This window comes from Lycorma delicatula, chromosome 1, assembly GCF_047948215.1.
Source record: "Lycorma delicatula isolate Av1 chromosome 1, ASM4794821v1, whole genome shotgun sequence".
NCBI classification, from domain to species: domain Eukaryota; kingdom Metazoa; phylum Arthropoda; class Insecta; order Hemiptera; family Fulgoridae; genus Lycorma; species Lycorma delicatula.
Window position 1 is genome coordinate 163523007 of NC_134455.1, and position 25241 is coordinate 163548247.

The window sequence follows — 25241 nt, forward strand, 5'->3', positions numbered from 1 at the left end:
TCTTAACAATTTTGTATATTTTACATTAACTAACTACTCCGTAACATCTTCTTAATTTGTATTGAAACATCTTTCATCAATGACTTAAAAAAAAAAATGCCATTAATATAAAATAACATTGTGACCAAAAAGTTACCTATAAAAAGTTATTTCTTTAAAATACAACTCTACTAAAAACTGAATCCCAACAAACAATTTTAATTATTAAAAATTATATTACTAGAGGAATAACTTTTTTTTGATAAGTAGCGTGTGAAAATGCCATACCTGACTGGAATTTGAACCCGGGACCTCCAGATGAACCAAGACCTCCAAGATGCTACCACTTGCGCCACAGAGGCCAGCAGAGGCCAGCAGAGGAATAACTTATTTATATAACCTGACAACTTTTTTTTTCACTAATAAAATAAAATAAACATTTTATAATTTATTTAGAAGCATTGACATTTCTTTCTTATCAAATTATAAAAAAAATCTTAACATGCTATTAATTTATTTTATTCAATTCAAATTATTGAACTACATCAAAATCTTATCTTACCTATATTGTGTTTTTTAAAAAGCCAATTATTAAAAAAAAAATGTTTAAAAAATTGTACATAAAACTGTTTTAAAATTTATACATAAAATTTATTTAACTTGGCATAAAAATAGAACATTTGCTACTAATTTTCATCTTTAAATATTTTCTAACAGGATAAATAACTTTCATCAGTTTATCTGTTGTGAATTTTTTCAACAATACTAGTTAAATTGAAAAAGAAAATATCTTTTATCTTTTAATAATGTTTGTGACAAACATTATTTTAAAAATACTTTAATATTTAAATCAACCATTCCTTTCCATGATATGTCCCAATAAGTTAGCTTAACTATTATAAATTATTCTGAATTAATTATAAATTATTCTTTTAAGGTTTTATTTTTATTGATTATAGTCATTAGTTCTTTATTTTTCATTCATTTTGTCCATTAAAATTTCTTTTCTTCTACATGCCTTGATTTCAAATGCCTTCATTGCTTTTTTTACCTTTTTTCTTTATGTCCATGTTTCACATCCATACAGAAGTAATTCAAAACAAAAAAAGTTGAAAATGTTATTCATATCATAATAGTTGTATATTACATAATTGCAACAGAATTGGCAGGTTTGCTATTCTACAAATAACAAAAAGGAGCTGCTTCATCATTTGCCTGGAAGGATCTAAGGAAACCATGGATAAAGTTAATCAGAGCAGGATTACAAATACAAAATTTAAAAAAAAGAAAATTATAGTCTATTAATATAAAAATAACTATTTTGTAAAATAATTATTTGAAAATAATTAATAAATAAAAACAATATAGAATAAAATAAAAAAAAATATTAAAAGTATTAATTAATTACCAAATATTTGTGTAATATTTTTGTTTAATTCTAAGATAAACTAAGATAATCTGGTCAATTCTACAGAGAATGCCATGAGGAAGAGTTGATAAAGAACATTTTACTTTAGATACAATTGGTAGAAGATTTAGAGGAAAATCAAGAAAGAAATGGTAGCGTAAATGAAGACCTGAAATGAAAAAGAGAGTTGTGCTGAAAAATTTTTTGGAAGAGAAATGATGGAGAAATAGAATAAAGTGAAGATTCATATTCTGCAGCCTGTGCTAATAATGTTTGGATGAAGAGAAAAGATAATATGAATGATTGTTATGTTTAAATTATTAAAAAAAATTTTTTAACAACCACTGTACCTTTAAAAAATATTACTTTTTTAAGGTAGAGAATTTATCTTTATAGGTATAAAATAGCAATCGTAGGATTTGTGATTTTTTTTGATAAATTTTTATATTTGGTGCTGCATGTACTGCTTTTGTGGGAAAACTTCACATGTTACATTGCAGTTGATATGTTTGGGCTTCCTATACATTTGTATTAAATAATTAATTTATGATTAAGACATTAAATTTCACACCTTTATAATGCAATTGTTTAAGAACAATCCAGCTAAGCATGGATTTCTTAAGTTTCATAATTTAATTTTATGTAAATGTTTGATTTTTTATGTTGAATTTAATATAGCTTTCTATTACTGTCATTAAATTAAAACATCTTACAATTTGAAAGTTTTATTTGTTTGTTTTTATAGGAAGAATTGGTAACACAAAAGAAGCTCTTAATTTAATAATCAAGAAACTGAATGATATAGAACAGGCTATAGTATTTTGCAAAGAGCATGATGATGCCGATTTATGGGAAGATCTTATTAATCAATCATTGGATAAACCTGGTATGTGTGATTTAATTACTTTTTACTTTACTTTGATAAACACATCAGTCTTGATTTATAAATATTAAATAATATTATTATAGAGTTTGGCATTGAAACTTCAACCATATTTGACTGGAAAAAGAAATTTGAAAACTTTTGTTTCAAAATAATAACTAAAAATATTTTAGAAATTTGAGCAACAATAAAAAAAAAGAAATGAATCCACAGATGATGCATCATTATTCCTATGATTTAGTGTGGAAAGAGAATTTAGTGCTTGGATTTCAGACCCAATACTGCAGAAAAGCATTAACCTGAAACAAAAATTGCCAGACAAGTATCTAGTTGTTAATGTTAGCCAGGGTTGGTTAGAACTGTAGAAAACCCATTATGGTTTATGTTAGTCTAGGTGTAGACTTATATATTAAAAGTTAATTGGAGAAATTATTTTTTCATTTGAGAAGTTAACAATTTGATTTGATTCAATTTATAATGCCAACAAAACCAGATTTTGTTATGGAAGCTACTTAACATGATAGCTTCTTATAAACTGATGATTCTGTAAAAGGCTAAAAATTAATAAAGAAAGGATTAAGAAAGGATGCTGTAATGCATTTGGAAAACATAAATCCCTTTGATTTATGGAAAACATGAATCTCTTATTCTAGTAGGGAATTCAAAAACTCGTGATTTGAAAACTGTTGATCGCTCTTAATTGCTGCTTATCAATCTCAAAAAAGTAAAATTGAAAATTATTAAAAAAATTATTAAATTACAAATTACACAAGCCTGCAAAATTTGTGTTGTGGAATGTTTTTTAACTTTTGGTAATTGATTCCTAAGTATTTATTAGGCCTGAATCCAAAAATAACCTTCATTTTTTCCATCTTGTCAAGATTTTTCGCAAATCGCAAATTTAAAAAAAAAAATTTGTAAAAAGTTGAAAATGTGATATTATAAAATAGACAGAAATTTTTTTTTTTTTTTTTAATAGTAAATTGATATAATATATTCACTTTTTTGACTTATACTGTGCATTCTTATTGCTAAACAGTTGAAAGGTCTGAAGAGGAGGGTGGGTGTGGTTGGGATGAAGATGACTGGACGGTGGAAAAGCTTGACTATATGTAAGAATGTAATGCAGAAGAGTATAAGAAATTGGCTTTTATTTTGTATAATTTCATGCTTATTTATTTTTATATAGACAGTGTTTTAGGAAATAATCCTATTTACTAGTTGGTTACTGATTTATCTGTTATATTTTATTTCACAGTTGCCTTATTACTACTCATTTTTTGTGTTATTAAATATAAAATTTGAGAGGAAAGTGACAATTCAGAGACAGAAAATAAAATTTGCTAATTCACTAATAATATTGTGATTTTGGAATGAGTTAGACGTTATTTAGATTCATTCCTCCAAAAAGGAAACCCAGTTTTAAAGTAAAATGTATTTTGTTGCTGAATTGCTTTGTTGAGATGTGGCACCATTTGTATATGAGGGATCCCTGAGAAGGGCTGTTGACTCTGATTGCTGGACTCTGACAACGTGGGTTGACTTGATGGTTGGTAGTTGGGGAGTTGTGGCTCGTCCGTTGGAATCAGACTGAGCTTTCTCTTAGCAGTTGGGTCCCCAATTACAGCATCCGCTATAATGGTGGCACCCAGAGCTTTGAGCCTTGGAGTGTTGAATTAGCATCAATCGTCCTCTGCCTTTGTAGCTGAAGTGGTTTTCCCTGAGTGGAGCTCATCCGACTCCATCGTCACTAATATGTCTCCTGGTACTAATAGGCTTCATGCCGGGCTGGCCAGGCCTGCTGTAACAGCAGGATATCTACATCCATTGCAAGATGCCATGTTGAACTTGCCAGGGGACTTTTTCCTGGTGATGGTCCAAGAGTTAAAGTGCTCTCAAATTTTCATGTTGCTGTTTATAAAGCTGCCTGCATGAGGTATGTGTGGTACAAGCTGCTGTGGTAGGGCTGTTGCACAGTCAGTTGTCGTGGTAGGAAGAACTCATGTGTAGGCGTTTAGGTGGACTGCAAGTTCCCTGACACCTATTGGCTAGCGTCGTGCTTGCTGATAGTAAGCAACAGCATGTGACTGTAGTTTAAAGTAAAGTATTAATAAAGTAGAACACATTTGTTATTTAAGTAATAAAAATATTTCTTTAAAAATATTATTATTAAAACATTGGTTATTTATTACTAAAACAGTGATAGAAATTTCTGTGTACACCTTCTAAAAAAACAGCAAGAAAAGAAGTTATTTATGCTGTCATAGAATTTTTTGTTAATTTTTTTTTTAATGTGCGATTAAACATTGCATTTACTGATATTAGAAGAAAAGAGGCGTTTTTATAAAATTACAGTATAATATTTAAGTTACTTCCCCGTCTAGGTAGAGCTATAGCTCTAGAAGGGTCTTGATGTTTTTTTGACACCTAAGGAATCCAAAAAACCAAAAAAGTGGATGGAAGTTTTCCAGATGTTAATGTATGTGTGTGCATGCATGTGTGCGTGTGTTCTATGATGACCTCTAAATCTCTTAATATATCCAGAATATATTAGACCGATTTTGACCAAACTTGTCTGAATACTTCTATATACAAGGCATTGATGTTAAATTTTCAACTTAAAAAGTCAAGGGGGTGAGGTTGTAGAGAAAGGTCACGCTCAGTATCTCAAGATTTTGCCTAATTCAAGTCATATATTTCTTAGGCACATTTATTAACAATTAAAAAAATTTTCATTTGTTCCCAATATTTGCAAAAAAAAACTTTTTGCAAAATCGCACTCGACCATAAAAAATGCTCTAAACTAGTGGCTAAGTTTGCCAGAGGTACTTTTGATTTATGATTATGATTTATGCCAGGAGTACTATTGGTTTTACTATTGATGCAAATTCATCAATAGTACCCGCTGTCACCACAAGGAGCACTAGTTTTGCAGTTCACCTTCTCGGAATTTCCTTTTTTCCTGTGGGAAATTTCCCTTTTCCCTCATCCTCTTGGACTGGGAAATTTGAATTTCGTAAGAGTTGCCAACCAAATTATTTTTTACACTTTAGTTAATATTTCAAAGTTTGGTAGCACTGACATACAGCTGTTGTCATCGTTTGCTATGTTGTGATGTCACAGGTGAGTGGTAGAATTAAATAAATGAATAATATTTAAAGCGTAGAAAAGTAACTACTTTTCTACGCTTTTCTTTTAAGTAATTACTTAAAAGTAACTTTTGGCTGGGTCTTGAACTCAATCACCCAGTTGACTCAGTACCTGGTGCGTTAAGCCTTGCAGCTACATCAGTCTGCCAACCGTACAAGTGAAATAAGTTGTGAAATTACATTAGTTTAGTTAGTACTGACTGTCACCAGTAGTACTGCCACACCCGTGCGAATTAAATACAATATGTGCGCGCTTTAGTTAGAATCATTGAATTAAATAAATGAAAAAAAATATTGCATTCAAATAAAATGATAAATATTTTAAGTTGTGTGTGCATGTGTGAGTAAGCTACGCATCAGAAACAACCACAGTTGTAGCATCTTCCCAGAACACAGCTTTAGCCGCATGACAGGAAAGTCCTACAACTGTGTTGTCGGCTTTTTTTAAAGTATAGTAGCTTATAAAACCACAAAAATTAGCATTGATTAAATTAATGCATATTGTTAACTGATGTATACCGGATGATGATTAAGTTTGGAAACAGCTTTATACTGCATATTTGAGAGGTATTTGGAGGGAGAAAGAAATGAGGTTGTACATAGTTAAAAAAAATCTGCATTATGGTGGGTTTTTAATTTTTTTTTGCCATCTTGGATCTGTCATATTGAATCAAACTTAATTTTTTTAAATTGGAAGGTGGACATATGACACATGATTTCAATTTAAAATTTTACAAGAAAAATAACTGTGAAACCAGTTTTTCTGTTAATGCCTTTGTTATCAAGTTATAAGCATTCAAAGTTGCAATGACAGAAAAATCTTGGTAACGGTAAATGAGGTAAAACGCACTGCATGAACAATTTTATTACACTTTACATTCATAATGTTTAAATAATGAACATTAAACAGGGCTATAATATTGATAATAATAAATAATAACTAATAATTAACAAACAACAAATTAAATGTCTGTATAAACTGATATGATTTACTTTTAATATTACAGCATTTATTTTAAAATTTTAAGTAAATGTTTTCAATTTTAAATTACTAATGAAATAAATTTTGAAAGCATACCATTCTACAATAAATGTCCAGAATGCTTCCCCTCTACAGTTTGGCAGTGAGCTAATCTCAAGTAATATTTTTTTATAACTTGTTGTATCATGTCTGGTAGTACACAAGCAGATTCATCAGTTCTTCTTCTTTTCAATTTGTCAGTGTCTGCAAGTTTTGTTTTGTTTTGTGAATATTTCAGGTACTCCCAAAAAAAGTAATCCAGAGGAGACCAGTCTGGGTACGTGACAGGCCATTCTATCAGCCTCTATCACCTATCCAGCGATTTAGAAATTGTTCATTTAAAATTTGCCGTGCCCTTAGAAAATAATGAGGTGGTGTCACATCTCTCTGAAACCATAAGTTATTATTTAATTCTACTCCCCTGGGCCAGACCGACTTGATGGTATTACGCCACCCAAGGGAGTGTCCGTTACTCTAATAGGCCCTCCCCACCTACCGACTATATACCGGCATGGCAGGTCAGGCCTACCGGTTGGCTCTTTTGAGATTTTTTTTTCCCTTTTTTAACTTAGTTAAGAAAACCTAACAGTCAACCCAAGGAGTCCTCAGCGGCTCATCGAAACCAGCACACCTCAGCATGCTGGCTCTCACCGCTGAGGCTGTCCACCCAAACTACAATCCCATATTCCTTTCATCTATAATTTTTTTGTTTAAGGACTGACCTTATGAACTCTACAACCTTTCTCCAATTCTCTACCCTACTGAGCATATGATCTATTATCTCTCTCGGAGTCTTTCCGTCAATACCAGCATTGTGTCTTAGCATTTGCCATTTTTGGTAATTGAGGAAAGTATGCTCTACATCGTCACGTTCGTTACAATACATGCACGTAGGTTGATCTCTTTTGCCAACTTTGTGGAGGTATTCATTAAAGCACCCATGGCCAGTTAAAAACTGTGTGACGTGGTAATCTATTTCTCCGTGGCGTCTGCCTGTCCATCTAACTATATCAGGAATCAAGGATCTGGTCCATCTGGTTACCCCAGCCTGCAGCCATCTTTCCTGCCATATATTATTAATATCTTGTCTGACTTCATTATCCACACGTCCTAAAAACCTCTTAACCCTGTGTCTAGCAATGAGATCAATAGGGGGCACACCAGAAAGCACACAGAGGGCCTCATACGAGACCGTTCTGTAAGCGGATGCTACTCCAAGCAATACCCTCGTGTGTATCTTTTTTAATCTGTCCTTGTTCCTGTTAATAGTCATAGCAGGCCACCATGCAGGAACCGCATACAAAATCGATGAGACTACGGTTGTCGCAAGTAGTCTCCTTTTCGATACCCTAGGAGCTCTGTGCTTTGACATAATAACGTTCAAGCTTTTAATCGTTTTCTCTGCGCTATGACAGACTTTCAATACATGTTCAGTGAAACGACAATTTCTTTGCAGAGTAACTCCCAAGTATCTCAATACCTGAACTTCAGCAATGTTATTATCTTCTATATATACATCCACTGGTTCCAACACCCTTCTACCAGTAAATTTGATATATTTGCACTTATCCACCGAGAGCTGTAGTCCTCTTGAATGCAGCCATCTACCGACTATTTCAAGTGCTGAATTTGCCTTATCCTTTATCTCATCAATTGTTTTGGCCTGAATGAGTACTGCCAAGTCGTCAGTGTAAGCCAAAAGCTGAACCCCTTCAGGGTATGTCTGCTGGAGGACTCCATCAAAGGCCAGGACCCATAAAAATGGACCAACCACTGAGCCTTGTGGCACACCACCGCACATGCTAAAAAGTACCTCTTCTTCTTGTGCACTTCTTCTTTGGTGAAATCCTATTGGCTGACAAGTTCCAGTAAGCATCTCCTGTAAGATTGGTATTTAAAATAAAAGGCCTAACAGTACAATGACCAACAATTCCCACCCAAACATTCATTTTCGGAGGTTGCTGTGTATGAGCTTCCAACATCCATCTGGGATTATTATCACTCCAGTATTGACAGTTTTGCTTATTCAAATGGCCATTAAACATAAAATTGCTTCATCAGTAAATATTGAATTAGAAAAATTTATTTAATTTTTGCATTATAGTATCACAATACTCAACTCGGCAGTCAAAATCATGTTCTGAAAGTTCTTGCACCAGGTGTAGCTTATAAGGGTAGAATTTATTTGTTTTAAGAATTTTTGAACCGAAAAAACTGATGTCATGTTGGACAACAGCTTTCTGAATTGATAAATGAAGGTCTTCAACAAAGGTCTGCAATACATCTAATGACTTTGCATCAGTTGTGACAGTTTTTGGTCTACTGGTGTGTGGATGATTTTTTACAGTACTGCTTTCTTCAAATCACTGTACTGTTGTGATCACAATCTATTTACTTATTGGTTCTCTGGAAATCTGTTATTAAATAAATCACATTTCTTTTATAAAGGCTGAACTGTGACACTATATCTGTACATAATCAACAGAGTTATTCTTTCAGTTTCACTTAAAGAAGGCATTGTTTTTTAAAGATTTAATACTTAATAAAACTAAACAGATTTGAACTATTAGACCTACAACTTAATTATTTTTAGTACTATCCAATTTTACCATTACAAGTATGTTGAAGTAAAAAGATGAAATAAGGAGTTAATAAGTTACAAAGTTTGTAATAACAAACTCTAATGTTTTAAATTAATAGTTGATTTACTCAACTAAATTTGTAGTAAGTATTTCCAGCTGATTTGTTTCATTTCTTATTAGTAACAAATATCAGCTGATATTAACACTGGAAGTTAATTTTTATTTAGAAAATAATTTCAATTGATACAGCTGTTTAATTTGTTGTGTTTTTAATTATTAGTTATTGTTTATTATTATCAGTATTATAACTCTTGTTTAAAGTTTGTATGCATTATGAATGTAAAATGCAATGAAATTGTTCATGCAGCGCGTTTTAGCTCATTTTATTAACACGATTTTTCTGTCATTGCAACTTGAATGCTCATAACTTGATAATGAAGGCTTTAACAGAAAAACAGATTTCACCATTGTTTTCTTGTAAAATTAAATCAAAATCATTGTCATATCCACCTTCCTATTTTAAGAAATTAAGTTTGATAGAAAATGACGGATCCAAGATGTGGACAAAAACATACCTCTCAGATATACAGTGTAAAGATATTTCCATACATAAATATCACTCTGTATAAATGCTATTATTATAAAGCATTAGAAATTTCAAATATATTTTTCCAGACTTCATTACATTCCTGCTACAAAGGATTGGAACTTATATTGATCCAAGAATTCTCATTCAAAGGATAGATGGTAGTTTGAAAATCCCTGGGCTGAAGAATTCATTAGTTAAAATGATGCAAGACTACAATTTACAGGTAATGTTTATGATTGAAATAATAATAAAGAATGAGTTTCTTTTCAAGACAATTTTTTTTTTTTATAAATTACAATCAAACTATAATTTGAGTTCATACATTTTCATTTATTTATATTTATTTTGTGTTTTCATTTATAAAAAGTAAAATTTATATCTTTGTTCAAAAAACTATGATGACTATTTTAAAATTTTTTATGTAAAATAGGAATTTACGTTCGGTTTTTGGGTTGAGAACCATTTCATATTTAATTTCACTAGTAGATAAACATTTGGGAGAAGTATGATATTAGATAGGTCTAACATTATAAATACTGATGGTTTTGGGGATATTTTTTTAACTCTTATCAATTAATTTATTCAATTTCATTTTATTGTTTCCAAAATGGTATTCATTTACAAGGATAATAAAAAAAATAGATTGCATAACAGTAAAAAAGTTAAGAAAACACTCTATTATTCAATTTCATAGTATCTAAATGTATTTCTTTATACAATCACCTCCTACATTTAAGCATTTATTGTATCTGTTTACAAGCTTCAAATCCTGTTTAATAGACTTTTATTGCCAGTCCATTTAACCAACTGGCTAATGCTCTATCAGCTGCTGTGAAACCCATTGTGTGTAAATTTTGTTATATCGCAGATGTTCAGATATAATTTCATGAAGATTGAGAAACATTTGGGAAAACATGCTATTCATTGAAAGTTATGTGTCTCTCTATCAAGACATTATGGTTAACTGTATACTTCTAGTCTTGTGTGACAAATAATGTTACCTGGCAGTTGGCATAAGTTCACCTGGGCAGTTGTCATTATGTCATTATTAATGTTTCACTTGCTCTTCATTCATTAGCAGAATACTATACACCTGCACATTAAATATCAGAACGTTTCAATTTATGGAATCTGCTGATTTCTGACTTGTCATTCAGGATTTGAATAACATTCTGTACATTACAATTGGCATGATTTTGTATGGAAAGGTTGATTTTAACAATGTGTATTCATAAAAATATGTATTCTGGCGTATATGTTGGAACATTAAGGAAGCAGGTTAGGAAGATAATCTGACTTTAAATTGGGTGAGGGGATGATCTGCACTTCAACCATGCTTAAAAAGTATACTGAATTACCCTAGTTTATTTGTCTTAAGAAATTTCCACATTCTGTTAATGGTGATAATGACTGTGAGTATTAACACATTCACAGTATCTCTTATCTGCTAGAATAGTTTTTATTGTATTACTTATGTATAACATCTTTGTTATACAGGAAATATTCAAGCATGCATATCAAATAATGGTATAGTTATTTCTGTCCAACTAGCAGTATGTGCCGGCCTTCATGGCGTGAGTGGTAGCATCTTAGCCTTTCATCCAGAGGTTCCAGGTTCAAATCCCAGTTAGGCATGGCATTTTCACATGCTACAAAAATTGTCATTCTTCCCATCCTCTGAAGCAATACCTAACGGTGGTCCCGGAGGTTTAAAAAGAAAAACAAAAAAACTAGCTGTATTACTCCTCTCTTGGAAAAACTGCATATCTACAAAATATTGACTTATTTACTCTTTCGATTGAAAATAAATGCAGTTGTTTTCACTTTCAACAATAAAAGACTACATTTTGTTTTATTTTAATTTTTGTTTTATCTCCACAGTTGATTTTTCTTTTGTTACATACTTATTTATTGGTTGATTAATATAAATCAAACTGGTAATAATGTTTTTCTGAGCCTACTGTTCATGAAAGCAGAAAATTCATTAGAGTATTAGTGAACGTATTAAAATCAGCATAATAATTTTTCATGCCTTTATTTCAAGTCTTATAAGCAATGATTCATTGGAATACTTGAATTCAATCAATACAATATTGTAAATGAGCTGTATAACTGAGAAGGGTATCCTACTTGTCTTAGATTAGCCAAGACATTATATTTAAAGAGAAAATTGAGTTCTGAATGTATCTTGGAAACGTGAAATTAAAATAGGAAATGTAAAAGCGTTTTGGATATAAATACAAAAATTGCTGTATAAATACAATAGAGTTGGTTTTTGATGGAAAGAGCAAACATAAATTTTAATTCCTTTTTAAAATGCATATTTTAGAAAAAAAAGTATCCACGACTATTATTATATTGTGGTGTCATTGTCATCTTTTTTTTTCTTTTTTTTTCATGGTCATCACCACAACCACCACTACCATCACCTTTTGCACCTGTAAACTCTGGCCAAATTAAACTCATCTTCAGTTCATATTTATGAGATAAAATATTAATGATTGTGAAAAATGTTTCATTGTGATCAGATGAACCAGCAGTTAGTCTAAACAGCCAGTCAAACAAATATAAATGCAGATTATTTAGTGTACTCTTTTTAGTGGACAGAAAGATATAAATTAATTTTTTTAAAGTAAAAATACTGTATTCATTTACATATGCCTTGCAGCGTTTTTCATGACTTCATATTCAAAATTTCAGGATATGGATCTTATTGAATCATTATAATGATTGAATAATTATTACTGAATAAATTATGTATATATTTGATTAAAAACAGTGTATCATTAAATTTTACATTTGAAATGTCCACTCACATATTTAGAAATAGCAATCTTAAAATTAGCATGGATTTATTTTTTAATTAGAGTAATTAGCATGTTTTCACCTGAAGATTATCATTGGCATTGAAAATATGATTCACATTATTGTCATTCAACATCATATCATCCTCACATTTACTACATGAAAAATCTGTATTCTCACCAAGTTCTTATTCTTCCTTTCCCTTAAGAGCTAAATTCCCTTAAATTGTCTTCCATCAACACAAATTGCTTTTCCATTTCAAAAAAACACTGATTCAAAAATAGGAAAAAAGCTCACAAACAAAACACAAAACAAAAATGGTATTTACAAAAAAAAAAATATTATTTTACAAGCCAGTATCACATACTACTGTAACTATGAAAGATTATAAATAAAAAAAAAACAGATACAGCACTTAAAGAAAGATGAATTTCATTATAATGTCTGCCTCTGCCTCTAGAGGTAGAGTATAAGGAAAGGTACAAGCTTATTATGATGTGATGGCATTTTGGTAGAGCAAAAATAGTGAAGCACATGTCAGATATGACACCATCTTGTACATTATGGGTTAATACTATTATGTCTCATTAGTAGTTCTTTATTCTGTAACAAAATACATAGAATGAAACAATTTTTTTTCTTTCCTATTAATTTTAAAACAAGCCTGCAAGTCTTATGCAGTGGCAGGGTTTATTTAAATAAATATGCTACTTAAAAAAGATAATATTAATATAGTAATATTATCTTAAAGAAGATAATATTAATATAGTTGCAGCTGCAATGATATTTATTCCATTCATTGTTTTAAATAGCTGTGATTATGTTGATCTACTTAAGAATAAAATTTCTAAATTAATTCTGTGAATGATCCATATTTGTTCAGTGTAAAATATTTGATAAAAACAGTATGGGGACTCATATTGGATAGATAAGACTTTGCTGGAGTCAGCTAGAAGAAGCTGAGTATTATAATCTTGATAATTTTCACTAGCTAATGTTATAGTATAGTTTAAAGCTTTATCTCTGGGGTAATTGTTACTTAAAGTGTGTTTGTAGTTTTTATAGAATATCGCTGACTATAAGATGACTAATAATGTAGTTAAGATGCTGATTTTTATATCCTAAAAGATTTATGTTATATATAGACTGTTACTTGTAGAAACTATTTCACAATAAATAAATAAAAAGTAAATAAATCATGGTATTCAATGATTCATTTTTATGTTACAGGTTTCAGTTCAAGAAGGTTGTAAAAAAATCTTAGTATCTGATTACTTCAATCTTCATGAAAGATTAGTGCTGATGCAGCAACGTGGTACTTGCATTGATGGTATTAATATTCATACTTTATTGTTGTATTTATTATTTATTCAGTATATTTAGCTTCTCCATGTTTTATTAAGGCATTCTAATTTATATAACATCCTAGTTGATCTGACTAATTATAGTGGATGGTTCATTTCATGTCAAATCAACTAACTTCACAACTCTATCTTCATCAATTTCACGGGATTAATCTTATGTATAAAGTGATGCAAAAAAAATTTTTTTCAGTCTCAGTTTTTTTGTGTAGGACCCTGTTAAAAAGTGAAAAAATTGGCAAAAGCAAAGTTCAGGTAATTACAAAAAATTAGTTTTCTCAGCTCCTATAACAGCTAGAGAGCTCAGTTTTCTGTCATTCTAAAGCTTTTGTAATGGGCTTTCATGTCATATATCACTTGGCAAGATTTTCTGACATTAATAATTCAAGGTAACCAAAACATTTATTTGACCTTGAATATTTCCAAAAGTGTATTTTTAAATTTGGAAAAAAAAAATTTATTTTTTGCTTCCTAATTTGTTGTACACGTGGTAAACATTTCATAATGGGATTGCAATATGATCATGGTGAAATAAAATAATGAACTTGTATGTACTCACCACTTACTGCAATTCGTATAGCTATAATTATTATTATATTTACAGGAGAATTACACAGTGTACACTTCTTTTTACAACTTCTGGTTAGCATTGTCCACTTCTTGCTTTGAGAGGTTATAAACTCTTCCTGTTGGATTTACCCTGGGATCTACTTTTGAAATAACATCACTCCTTTGTACATTAAGAACATCCTCAAAGTCTGGGTAGTGGAAGGAAGGTGAAGATCCATGTGATTTTAAGAACTTCATCTTCACCGTTTGATTTTTCTCATTTGAGTCTGGAACATACTCCAACATACCCCAACCACTAGTAATTTACATCATATGTACAGATAAAAAACCAGCCAAGATGATCCAAGATCATCCTCAATATTTGTTGTGCTTGCTACTGTTTGTTAGAAAATGAAAACATCCTCACTTGTACCTATTTCTTATTCAGTGGAACAAAAGAGTAGAGTTTCTGAGTACCTGGTATAGTTCTTGCTGTCATTGTCCTACTCTTCAAAGTCTCTTTTTCTCTTTTATGCTGTTCAATTGTACTGTAATGGAAATGTATTGACTCAATATATCCATTTGCCCAGCCGTACAACTGATCTGGTCATCTAGGTCATTTGAAGACTTGCTCTAGCTACAAGTTTTTGAACAGTCCCTCCCATACCATCACATACACTTTTGCCATGAGATGTGGCAAAAAATTCCTCTGCTTTGATCCCAAAGTCTGGTTGATGGTAACAGAAGTTGAGAAAATTGAGTCTGTTTTTGTACTGAGAGGCAGCATCATCACTTTAGTAATAGATCAGGCTTGGTTTTGTGGTAAAATGAGACTGCATGAAACCAATTAAATATTTCTGAAAAAGGTGCACTGCTGTTTTTTCATTATGAGACTGTCAGAAGTTATGACAAGAGATGTATGCATCAATGTTTTTGTTGTTGGATCTTGGAAATAGATTGTGAAGGGGTGAACTGTTGCCTGTGCATTGTTCCACTGGAAGCCTTGGGCTGCATCCTGGAGAATGAATGAATAATTCTCAGCACTCACAGATTACAAGATATTCACTTTCTTTCAGAGATTGCTTCAGATAGGTGAGGTAACTGGACTGTTGACTAGTAAGAAATGAGTATTGAAGAAGTTTCGGAAGGTTTTCAAAAAGTATACTAATAAATTCTTCAGTAGGTTTGACTATTGTTTCAAAAGATGTTCTTCATATCAAAAACATCTCATTCTTTCAACTTGTATCTACTGTTTGTAGATGATGTTTTCAATGTAGTTCAGCTCAAAAAATTTCTCAATACTTCCCTTAACTTCCCAGGACAATTTTTGCAATTTCCAAAGTAACAAGCTTCAGTTGGATTAGCACACACCACATACATCACAATATCTTTGAAAGACTTAATTAGTCTGTCACCTTCTATCAGTTCTTGCATTCTACAATGCATAACAATAAGTTTTGTGTTTGGTGCATTGTACGTACACAAACACTGGGTTCAACTTACACCTGCATGAACACAGTACTTAGGCCTGAGTTCACATAACTTTGAAAATCTTATTTTCAGCAGTGGATACCTCTGTTTAAACAATGCAAAAGCTCCACGTAGATTACACAGAATTAATTTTTTCTGAACATGCTCTTGTCTTCCATTTATCTTAAGAGAAATAAGATCTTTTTTTCCGGGCATCATTCGATTTATTTCCTCACTCTCATACAGATCAGTTTACTTTTTCTGTTGTTTTAAAATCTAAAGTTCTACCAGGTTTAGGATAGAACATGACATGACATCTTTTTCTTTAACCAGGCATTTAGCTTTCCTTGCAGTATAGTTTGATACTCCAAATTCATCTTGAATATATTTGAATTCTAGCTTTTAGGGGGTATTGTCAATATTTGCATCCTGATGTTCTTATCATGATTATAAGTATACATTTTTTTTTATAAGTATAATTTTTTTAAGTATAAAATGTTCTTATAGTAGTAAATTTTTCCTTCAATTGGTTGATAATTTTACAGCCACAGGCGAGAGGAATAGCTTATTCAGAATCTGAATCCATGTTTAATATTTTGCTTTTGAACACTACTGCTGCTCTTTTACTACACTTTACTGCTACTTAAGCTTTTCCTGAGGGTATTTTCTCTCACATAGTTGTTTTTTCTGAATAAGTGATTCATTTAAAACAATCAAACTTTTGTTCAGAGTATTTATAGTTTCATCTTTTTCTAGGGAACACAAAGGATCTAATTGTTGAAATTCTTTATCAGAAATAGATTCTTCAGCATTGTTTTTAGCAGATGCTTCTAACTGTTTGCGGCAAGTATCAACAATTTTGTAATCTTGTTTAGAAAAGTAAATGTTTGCACCAAGTTTTTGCTTACACTTCTCAGGTTTTTCTTATAGAAATTTTGACTTGACTTTTCAAATGGATTGCAACAGTACATTGTACTTGAAGCTGTAGAAGTTGATGGTTCCATGCTTATCACTGTATTCTGGACCAAGGCGGTGATGACTTAATCATAAAACTCCAAACTTGTAGAGAAAGTCAAGCTCAGTTAACAAATAGTGCCAATCTCGGCATAGCATTTTTACATGCTACAAAAATTGTCATTCATCTCATCCTCTGAAGTAGTACCTAATGGTGGTCCTGGAGGTAAAAAAATTTAACAAAGAGTGACTAAAATATTGAAAAAAAATATTTTTTTGATCACTTTATAGATATGATCAATCCTTTTGGGGAATACAGCACTGAACTTTCTGTTCAAAGAGATGATCCAGACTTACTTTACCTGTCTCAACAGGATGAAACATATACATTCTTTTACTGGCACTAGGAATGCATCACTAGGACATGCTACTCTTCAGCCTCATCGAGTGACGCAGTCTGGAAGACTGGAAGGGGAAGGTTTTCATTGATTGAATCTCAATTAGCAATTGACACATGGGGGAACAATTGGAATATACTGCTGTACCTAATTATTACAAAATTATTTCTTAATATGATCCCATTGCAGTCCCATTATGAAATATTTACCAGATATACAACACATTAGGAAGCAAGAATATATTTTTTCAAATTTAAAAAAATACACTTTTGGATATATTCAAGGTCAAATAATGTTTTTGATAACCTTGAACTATTAATATCACAAAACCTTACCAAATGACATCATATTAAAGCCCATTCCAAGAGCTTTAAATTGACACCAAAATGTGCTCTCTATCCCTTATAGGAGCTGAGAGATTTATTCTTTTGTGATTACCCAAACCTTGCATTTTGCAATTTTATTTTTTATGGGGTCCTACACAAAAACTTAGTGACTGCAAAATCTGAAAAAAATATTTTTTTGCATCACTTCATGGGTAGAGGAAGCAAGAATGAACCTGTAAATTTTATTTGAATTATTGGGCATGAATCTGAGAAGTACATTTATTTTTGTTGATTTGATGTGGAATGACCTGGATACCAAATATGCGAATCTGTGACTATTCAGATCATTCATGCTTCTTATGCACTTAAAAAAATGAAATTAAAAACTTTAAACCAGTAATTTTTTTGTGAGTTTTGAAATTAATCATTTAGAGTATTTAATCCTATTCAAAAATTTAATTTCTGAAATTAGTAATGGAAACAAGATTGACCAAATAAAAACGTTATTATTTGATTTTCAGATACAAATTATAGTAGACATCTGATTTATGATGACTGTAATGAGCCCTTCAGCTTATTTAAAATATGTGATAGATGGATGCATAAAGAAGTGCAACTATCTTATTATTGCTGTCTGTATACATAGCCTTTTAGTAGTATTATAGCACATTTCTTATAACCTCTCTTGGCCCAAAATTCATCTTTTTCTTCTAACCAAATGCTCTTGCATTCCAACATTGTGATTACCATTTTATTTTCACAGTACTTTAAGTACTGTGTACTTAAGTAATTCACGGGAACCGAATATTTTTGAAGTGGGTTGTACTCGGGCGTTCGTGGTGGGAGGGGCACGTGGCTGGTGTCTGACGTTTCCTTTGTTCATAGCATTTACATTTTAGTCTTTGAGATGGAGCCGTGGACGCTAGACCAACGCCTGTACGCGTATGACAGTTTTGTGTGAAATGACGAATCCGTAACTGCTGTTCAGCGAGATTTCCGCCGTCAGTTTAACATTCATCGTAATGCCAGTGTCCCTTCTCGTAACACAATATTGCGATGGGTAAACAACCTTTGAACAAGTGGTTCAATATTGAAGAAAAAACTACCGGGTCCCCGACAAACTGCTAGCACTCCAGAAAACATTGAACGAGTAAAGGAAGCCATTGTCAGAAGCCCACACCGCTCTATTCAGAGGCATTCAGCAGCACTTCAAATGAGCACAAGTACGGTAAGACGAATTCTGCATACAGACCTGCATTTCCATCCTTACAAGATAGCTGTCGTGCAGCAGTTAAACGAGCAAGATTTCAAGCAGCGATTACAATTTTGTCGACAAATGCTTACCATTTTTGAAGAAAATGAAAATTTGTTATTGTTAATGGGTGACAAAGCCCATTTTCATCTGAATGGCTTCGTGAACAAACAGAATTGCCGGTATTGGGCAGAAAGACGTTCTGGAATCTGGAAAACGATCGGGACGGATCGTTTCCAGATTCGGCGACATTCCTTGGCCCCCCGACTTGAGTAGTTGTGATTTTTATTCTGTGGGGGTTTCTGAAATCGCGTGTGTACGGCAATAAACCGCGTACATTGGAGGACCTAAAGATCGCAATTCGTCATCACGTCACCCAGATTGATGTAGACATGCTGCAAAGAATTGAGGCCGGTTACCGTGAAAGGCTACAACAATGTATTGCCCAAAATGGACATCACTTGCCGGACATAATTTTTCGTTCATGAGTAAGTAACAAATGCTTTGATTTAACAAGTGTTCAGTACCAATAAAACTTTTTTAAAGTAAATATTCAATTTTTTATGATTATTTTTAAAACATCCGGTTCCTGTGAATGACCCTGTATATTCATCAGGGATGAACTACATATTCAAAATTATAACACATATAATTAAGTCGACTTAGAAGTTTTGAAAAATTATTTAGGTCAGTCATTCTTTCTTCAGTTTATTATTAATACAAAGGACCAGTTTGTTTAATAATATATTTTTTAACTAGCCATTAAGTTAAATTTAACAGAGAAAGTTTCCAGATTTAAATCCGAATTAACATTTTTCTTGAAGCTTGTTGTTAACATTTCATCTCATAATTAATTAATTTAAATACAGGAAAAAATTATTTTCTTCCTTCAGTAAATTCATAAAATAATATTTTCAGTATACCTTAATAGTTAAAAGAATGTATAATGAAATATTGAATACATGTATGAGTTCATTTTGTACTGTAAGTCTCTCCTAAAAATGAAAAATGACAGCCTTCTTCAAGATTAAAAGAATCCCATACCCATTAGTCTCTTCCTTGAGCCAGTATACAGTAGCATATAAGCTTGCCTAACCCACTGAAAAAAGGGACATTCAACCCCAAAAGTGACATTTTTCACCACAGGGACTGGTTGTGTATCCAGGATTGAGTAATTACTTCTTTTACTTTCCCAGCTGTATATGCTGCTGTAGCAGAGCTACAGCTATAATAGTAAAGTATATAGACCAGTCAAAAAAAAATTTAAGAAATTTGTCTTTTTTTTAATTTTATATTTATGGAGACTTTTTAAAAAAAAATTGATTTAAATAATTGCAGATAATGCAAAGAGAAATGAATATGTATGTTGGTTTTAAAATTCTGTTCTCCATTGACCAATTGTCTTTAACTGGTTAGACTGGTACTATCTTCAGGTGGAAATAATATATTAAATTTTTGCAAAAATTGGAAAAATGGGAGTTTTGGCTAAAATAAAATTTCAAATCTTTACTGGAGCACTTTAGCAAAAAACCTTTGATACAAAAGTTGACTTTTTTTTTATAACCATACAAATTATAAAAAAATGTTTATTTAATATTCACCTCTTCCCCAAAAAAAGAATGCATAGTTTTCTTCTTTTTTTCTATTCTTGATTCAGAAAAGGATTTAATGAGAGTTTTTTGCATCTATGTTTTCTATATCAATAGGTCTTCAAACCGATATAAAAATTGTTTTCCCATCCTACTCCAACAGTCTGGCAACAAAAAATATTCTTTAATTTAAAAAGAAAAAAATTAATTTATTTTAAATTTAAATCCATATTGCAAGTGATCCATTAGGTTTAAATGCAATGCCCTTACTCCTTAGTATTACATGAAAAAAATTAGCCAAAAATTTTCACCCCTTCCTAGAAAATTACAACTTTATTTATTTATTACGGCTTTGAATTGCAGCTGTATCTTTGCATTTTTTAACAATTTTAAAAAGTACTTTTAAAATTATTATCACCACTCACCACTTAGTAACTATTTGAACTTTAGGGACTATTATTATATTTTTTGCTAAGAACACTATGATTTCTATGTTGAGTACTGTTTATCTTTCTTAGCTTCATTCTTTTACTATATGTACTGCTACTTCAATAAGTTCTGACAATGGAGATCTTCCAGAACACATCAACATGTAATAAAAAAATGAAGCTAAGACAGGTAAACAGTACTTAATACAAGAACTATTATTAAAAATTTTGTTGAGCATCTTGGCTTCATAAATTAAACGATTTAAATATAATTAAATAAGTAATTTTGTTGAGCATCTTGGCTTCATAAATTAAACGATTTAAATATAATTAAATAAGTAATTTTGTATTTAGTCATTTTTTTTTAAATCAGTAACATTAAAATAGTTATTTTATTAATTTTTTTTTATTATGTATTTTAAAAATGAATTGCATAACTTTACCAGCATAGCCTAGAATGCTGATTGGCATAACCAGGAAAGTTATGCTATTCATTGCTGTTTTCTTTTTACACAGCACAATAAATATGACATGATATTGGAAGAAAGAAAAATTACTGTGTGATACTACAATAAGTGATTGCTGATACAATAATAATAATTTACTTGGTAATTTATAACAGTGGGTTACACAAACATGATAGATACAATAATAATTTACGTGGTAATTTATAACAGCGGGTTACACAAACATGATAGGTAAACAATACAAGGTAATATAAATCTTTTTTTGAAGCCCTTTGTAAAAATTCAAAAAGTTAGAGTTTATGTTTATAATGTTGGCAATAGAAAAATAAATGTTTTTAATTACTTAAGATTTTAGCATTATAGGTAGGAGATAATATTTTCAACAAGATATTGTTTAAAAAAAAATAAATTGTTACTGATCATTTGCAGTTGAAGAACAGGAAATTTCTGGATAGTTATTCACATACAACCACAGTTAGGAATTTCAAGATTCCATTTGATAACTTGGCTGATCAGTTATCAAATAGTGGGGTTTATTGCGAAAAGTGAGTTACAATAAAAAAATTAATTTCACAGTAAAATTATTTCATGGATGAAAGATAAAAAGTTATCTATTTATAATAAGTATATAATTTTGAACTTCATCTGCTAACTGAATATAAATGTTAACCGTTTCATATTTATGTATAGGATCTTATAGGTTTTCTTTGAATTAGTTTTATTTTTTGATTTTTCACTATTTTAATCAGATTACTACCTTGACTACTGAATTTTTATAAATTGTTTTTTGTTTTTATTTTTAATTAATGTACACGTATTTCATGTTGAATAAATTATGTATAAAACAGCTAGTTCGTAACTAAATAATTTTCATAACTATTAACATTTATTTTGATTTTATTAATTATATTCATATTTCCATTGGCAGTTTTTTCTTATCTACAAAATTATATGTAAATGTTTTCTAATTACCTTGTAATAATCCTTTTATTTAATAATGTAAAGTATTATTTAACTTCATTTTATTATAATAATAATTAATTTCAGTTATGGCTTTCAAAACACACATAATACAATCTACATCCTTAATTAATTCCGTGATAAAAAAATTTAATAATTTTTAAAATTTGAATTCTTTTAGAGTATAGCATTTTTAATTATTGTTAACATTAATTTGTTGAAAACAATAGTTTTTTTAATGTCACATTAATATTAATAATGTACTTATTAATATTATCCATTTATATATTACTATTATCATTTATATCTTTTCTGTCTAAACCTACCAGTTACGGTTAAATTTGATAAAATGATCATTTAGTAAAAGTCTTTTGAAATTTGGGGTTTCTACAGCCAGGTTTTTTTGCCAATTTAACAATTTTTTCTTTTTTAATTTTTATGTTACATGAACTCAATAATATAAACTTAATACCATAAATTGTGAATACTTACAAATTACATGTAATTAATAAAGTATATGCTCTTTTGCTTTTGTTTTCAGCGATTAAAAAAATGGTATTATTGCCATTAACAATATAATTCGTTAACATTATTTATTGAAATTATATTTATTTATTCATTCAGTAACATTAATTCTTTATGTAATTTAGAAATAATAAATATATATTTTAAGCCCCTTTTTTAAACTTCAAAACTATTTCAGGTTTACACAATTTATTGATTAATTTTGTTACAGATGAACAGTATTGTGGTGCATGTCATCGTAAAATCATTGTTAAAGGTAAATCACAAACTTATGTTTATTTGGAAATGGATTCACATTACTCTTTATTGCTGACCAGTTATTAAAACACTACTTTCTTAAAACTGAAACTAACTTCTTTATCATGTTACTAGCTTTTTTCAAATGAAGATAGTTCTCTGTCTGTAAAATCTGTAATTAAGATTTGTTTACTGACATTATTAATTTATATTATTTTCTGCATTATTCTTATAAATTATAACATATTTAAAGAATTCTTATAGGAATTATGGTAATTTCTGTGTAAAAATAGCATGTTTTTTCTATTGTTTAACGGTTAGGGCTTATAAAGAGTTACATACTTATTTTAGAAGTTGCTGAAGACCATTTGTGTAAAGAGCAAAACCTGCATCAACTATTGTACTATACTGTGTAATGTCTATTATTGATCGATATGGCATTAAAATTTGATGCCTCTCAGAGTCATCTTGAGCTTCCTGAAAGGTTAAATAAGAGACACATGAGAGGATGCACCTCTGCACAACCACAGATTTCTTCCACATGTTGGAAAGATCCTCTGTTAATCTGTACTTGTTCTGCCTGATTTCAATACATGTTTTTTCATACAAAGTGTCTTTCTAATCTATATCTACTCATCAGATCGTTTTTTTATTTTTTTAATCTGTTGTGGAGAAATACCATTTACGTACCTCCTACTATTGGGGGAGTGTCAAACTAGCATGGTTTTGGCTAGATGTTATTTAGAACCTATGTGTGCCCGTACCCTATTGACTAAAAACTCGTAGTTCACCATTTCTTCCCACCCAAGGTCAGATCAGCAGTCAAGCATAGCACAACCTCAGGGCTGGCTTTTGAGCTTGGGAGGTCAAGAGTCTCTGTGCCTCATCACCATCACCCATCTGCACAAGTGCAGATGAATGATGGCTTCATAGATGGCTGTCTTTCACCCATTTGCTCTCCAGTCCAATTCTTCACCTGGTCTCAGGACTTTTCATGGAATCAGTATATGACCTGGTCTCAGTCTTCTCTGATCCTAAATATCCCCCGGGATCTCCAATCACTCATAAGAGACAGCCCACCTCAGCGAGCTGTCCCCTATCAGAGCTACCTGCCCTTCCTCTATCAGCTAACCCATGATGAACAACGCACCTGTGATTTTCCCTCCTACTGTCATCTTTATTTTTCTGCTGAAGTATTTTGTCACAATTACGTCGCCTTAGTTTTAGCATTTTTCAAATGCCTTCCAATTATTTTCAGTGGCCAGAATAAATGGTACTAGCCCTTCCACGCTTAATGTCTCTATACTAGCTTGTTACACCAAGAGTGCCATTCTTTGCATGGTATCCACCCCACTACATAACATATAGCAGGGGGAGTCACACCTGTCAAATCTGTGGAGATAAAATTCAAAGGCACCATGTCCAGTGAACATCTGTGTAATGAAGTGGTTAACCTCTCCATGCTTCCTTGATATCCAGGTATCTAAATCAGTTCTCAACCTTTTCGTCCAAGCAGCCATAATAAAACAGACATAGTAAAACAGATGCCAGCACACATGCTGCCTCGTATGATAATGTACGGTAAAAAGAGACAACATCCAACATGTGCCGATGTACTCCTTGAAGTCTTGTCAGATTCCTTTTAAAATTTGCCACTCCAAACTGGGGCAGCATAAAGTAGGGCAGACATGACCGTTGACATAATCAGTCTGTGCCTAGATGCCCTTGGGGCCATTTGGGTCGGCATTAGCGTATTTAACATCTTCAGTTTTTCTCTGTGTTTTGGCATCTATCCACAACATGTAGGCTAAACTTACAGGCCTTGTCTGTCTGTGCACAGAAAATTTATCTTATTTTTACTCTAAGAGGCTGTCCACCAACCCCAATTGATTCTACCAACTGTCCATCTACCAGCGAGCATAACATACACACACTCCTGTGGTGCTAATTCTAGACCATGTTCTTGCATCCATGATCCAACCGTGGCTAAGGCAGTATTGCCTTTCTCCTCCAATCTACCTCTGTTCTGCCGCTGACCAGAACAGCGAGATTGTTTGCGTAAGCCACAGTTTGTGTTTCCAGCAGTAACGGAAAACCAAGGACATCGTCATAGACCAGTAACCTTAACAAAGATTCCAGGACTGATCCTTGAGGGACACCTCTGAAAACCTAGAACATTAGTACTCCGTCCCATGTTTCTGCCATTATCCATCTCTCTAACTAGTATTCTGCTATTTGCCTCTGGGGATAGGCACTTATGCCCTTAGTCATCAACACTGACATAATCGCACCACAAGTAATCTTTCCAA

General features: G+C 31.5%; 1 protein-coding gene across 1 annotated transcript in view; it reads left to right on the top strand.

Moving 5' to 3' along the window:
* The window catches only part of lt (vacuolar protein sorting-associated protein light), a 108677-nt gene that overhangs the window by 70031 nt on the left and 13405 nt on the right, over nt 1–25241 (top strand). Inside the window, exons 14-17 of the mRNA XM_075366554.1 lie at nt 2133–2273; nt 9698–9834; nt 13647–13746; nt 22907–22951. Of these exons, the coding sequence (XP_075222669.1) occupies nt 2133–2273; nt 9698–9834; nt 13647–13746; nt 22907–22951 (423 nt within the window). The remainder of the gene's footprint in view (nt 1–2132; nt 2274–9697; nt 9835–13646; nt 13747–22906; nt 22952–25241) is intronic.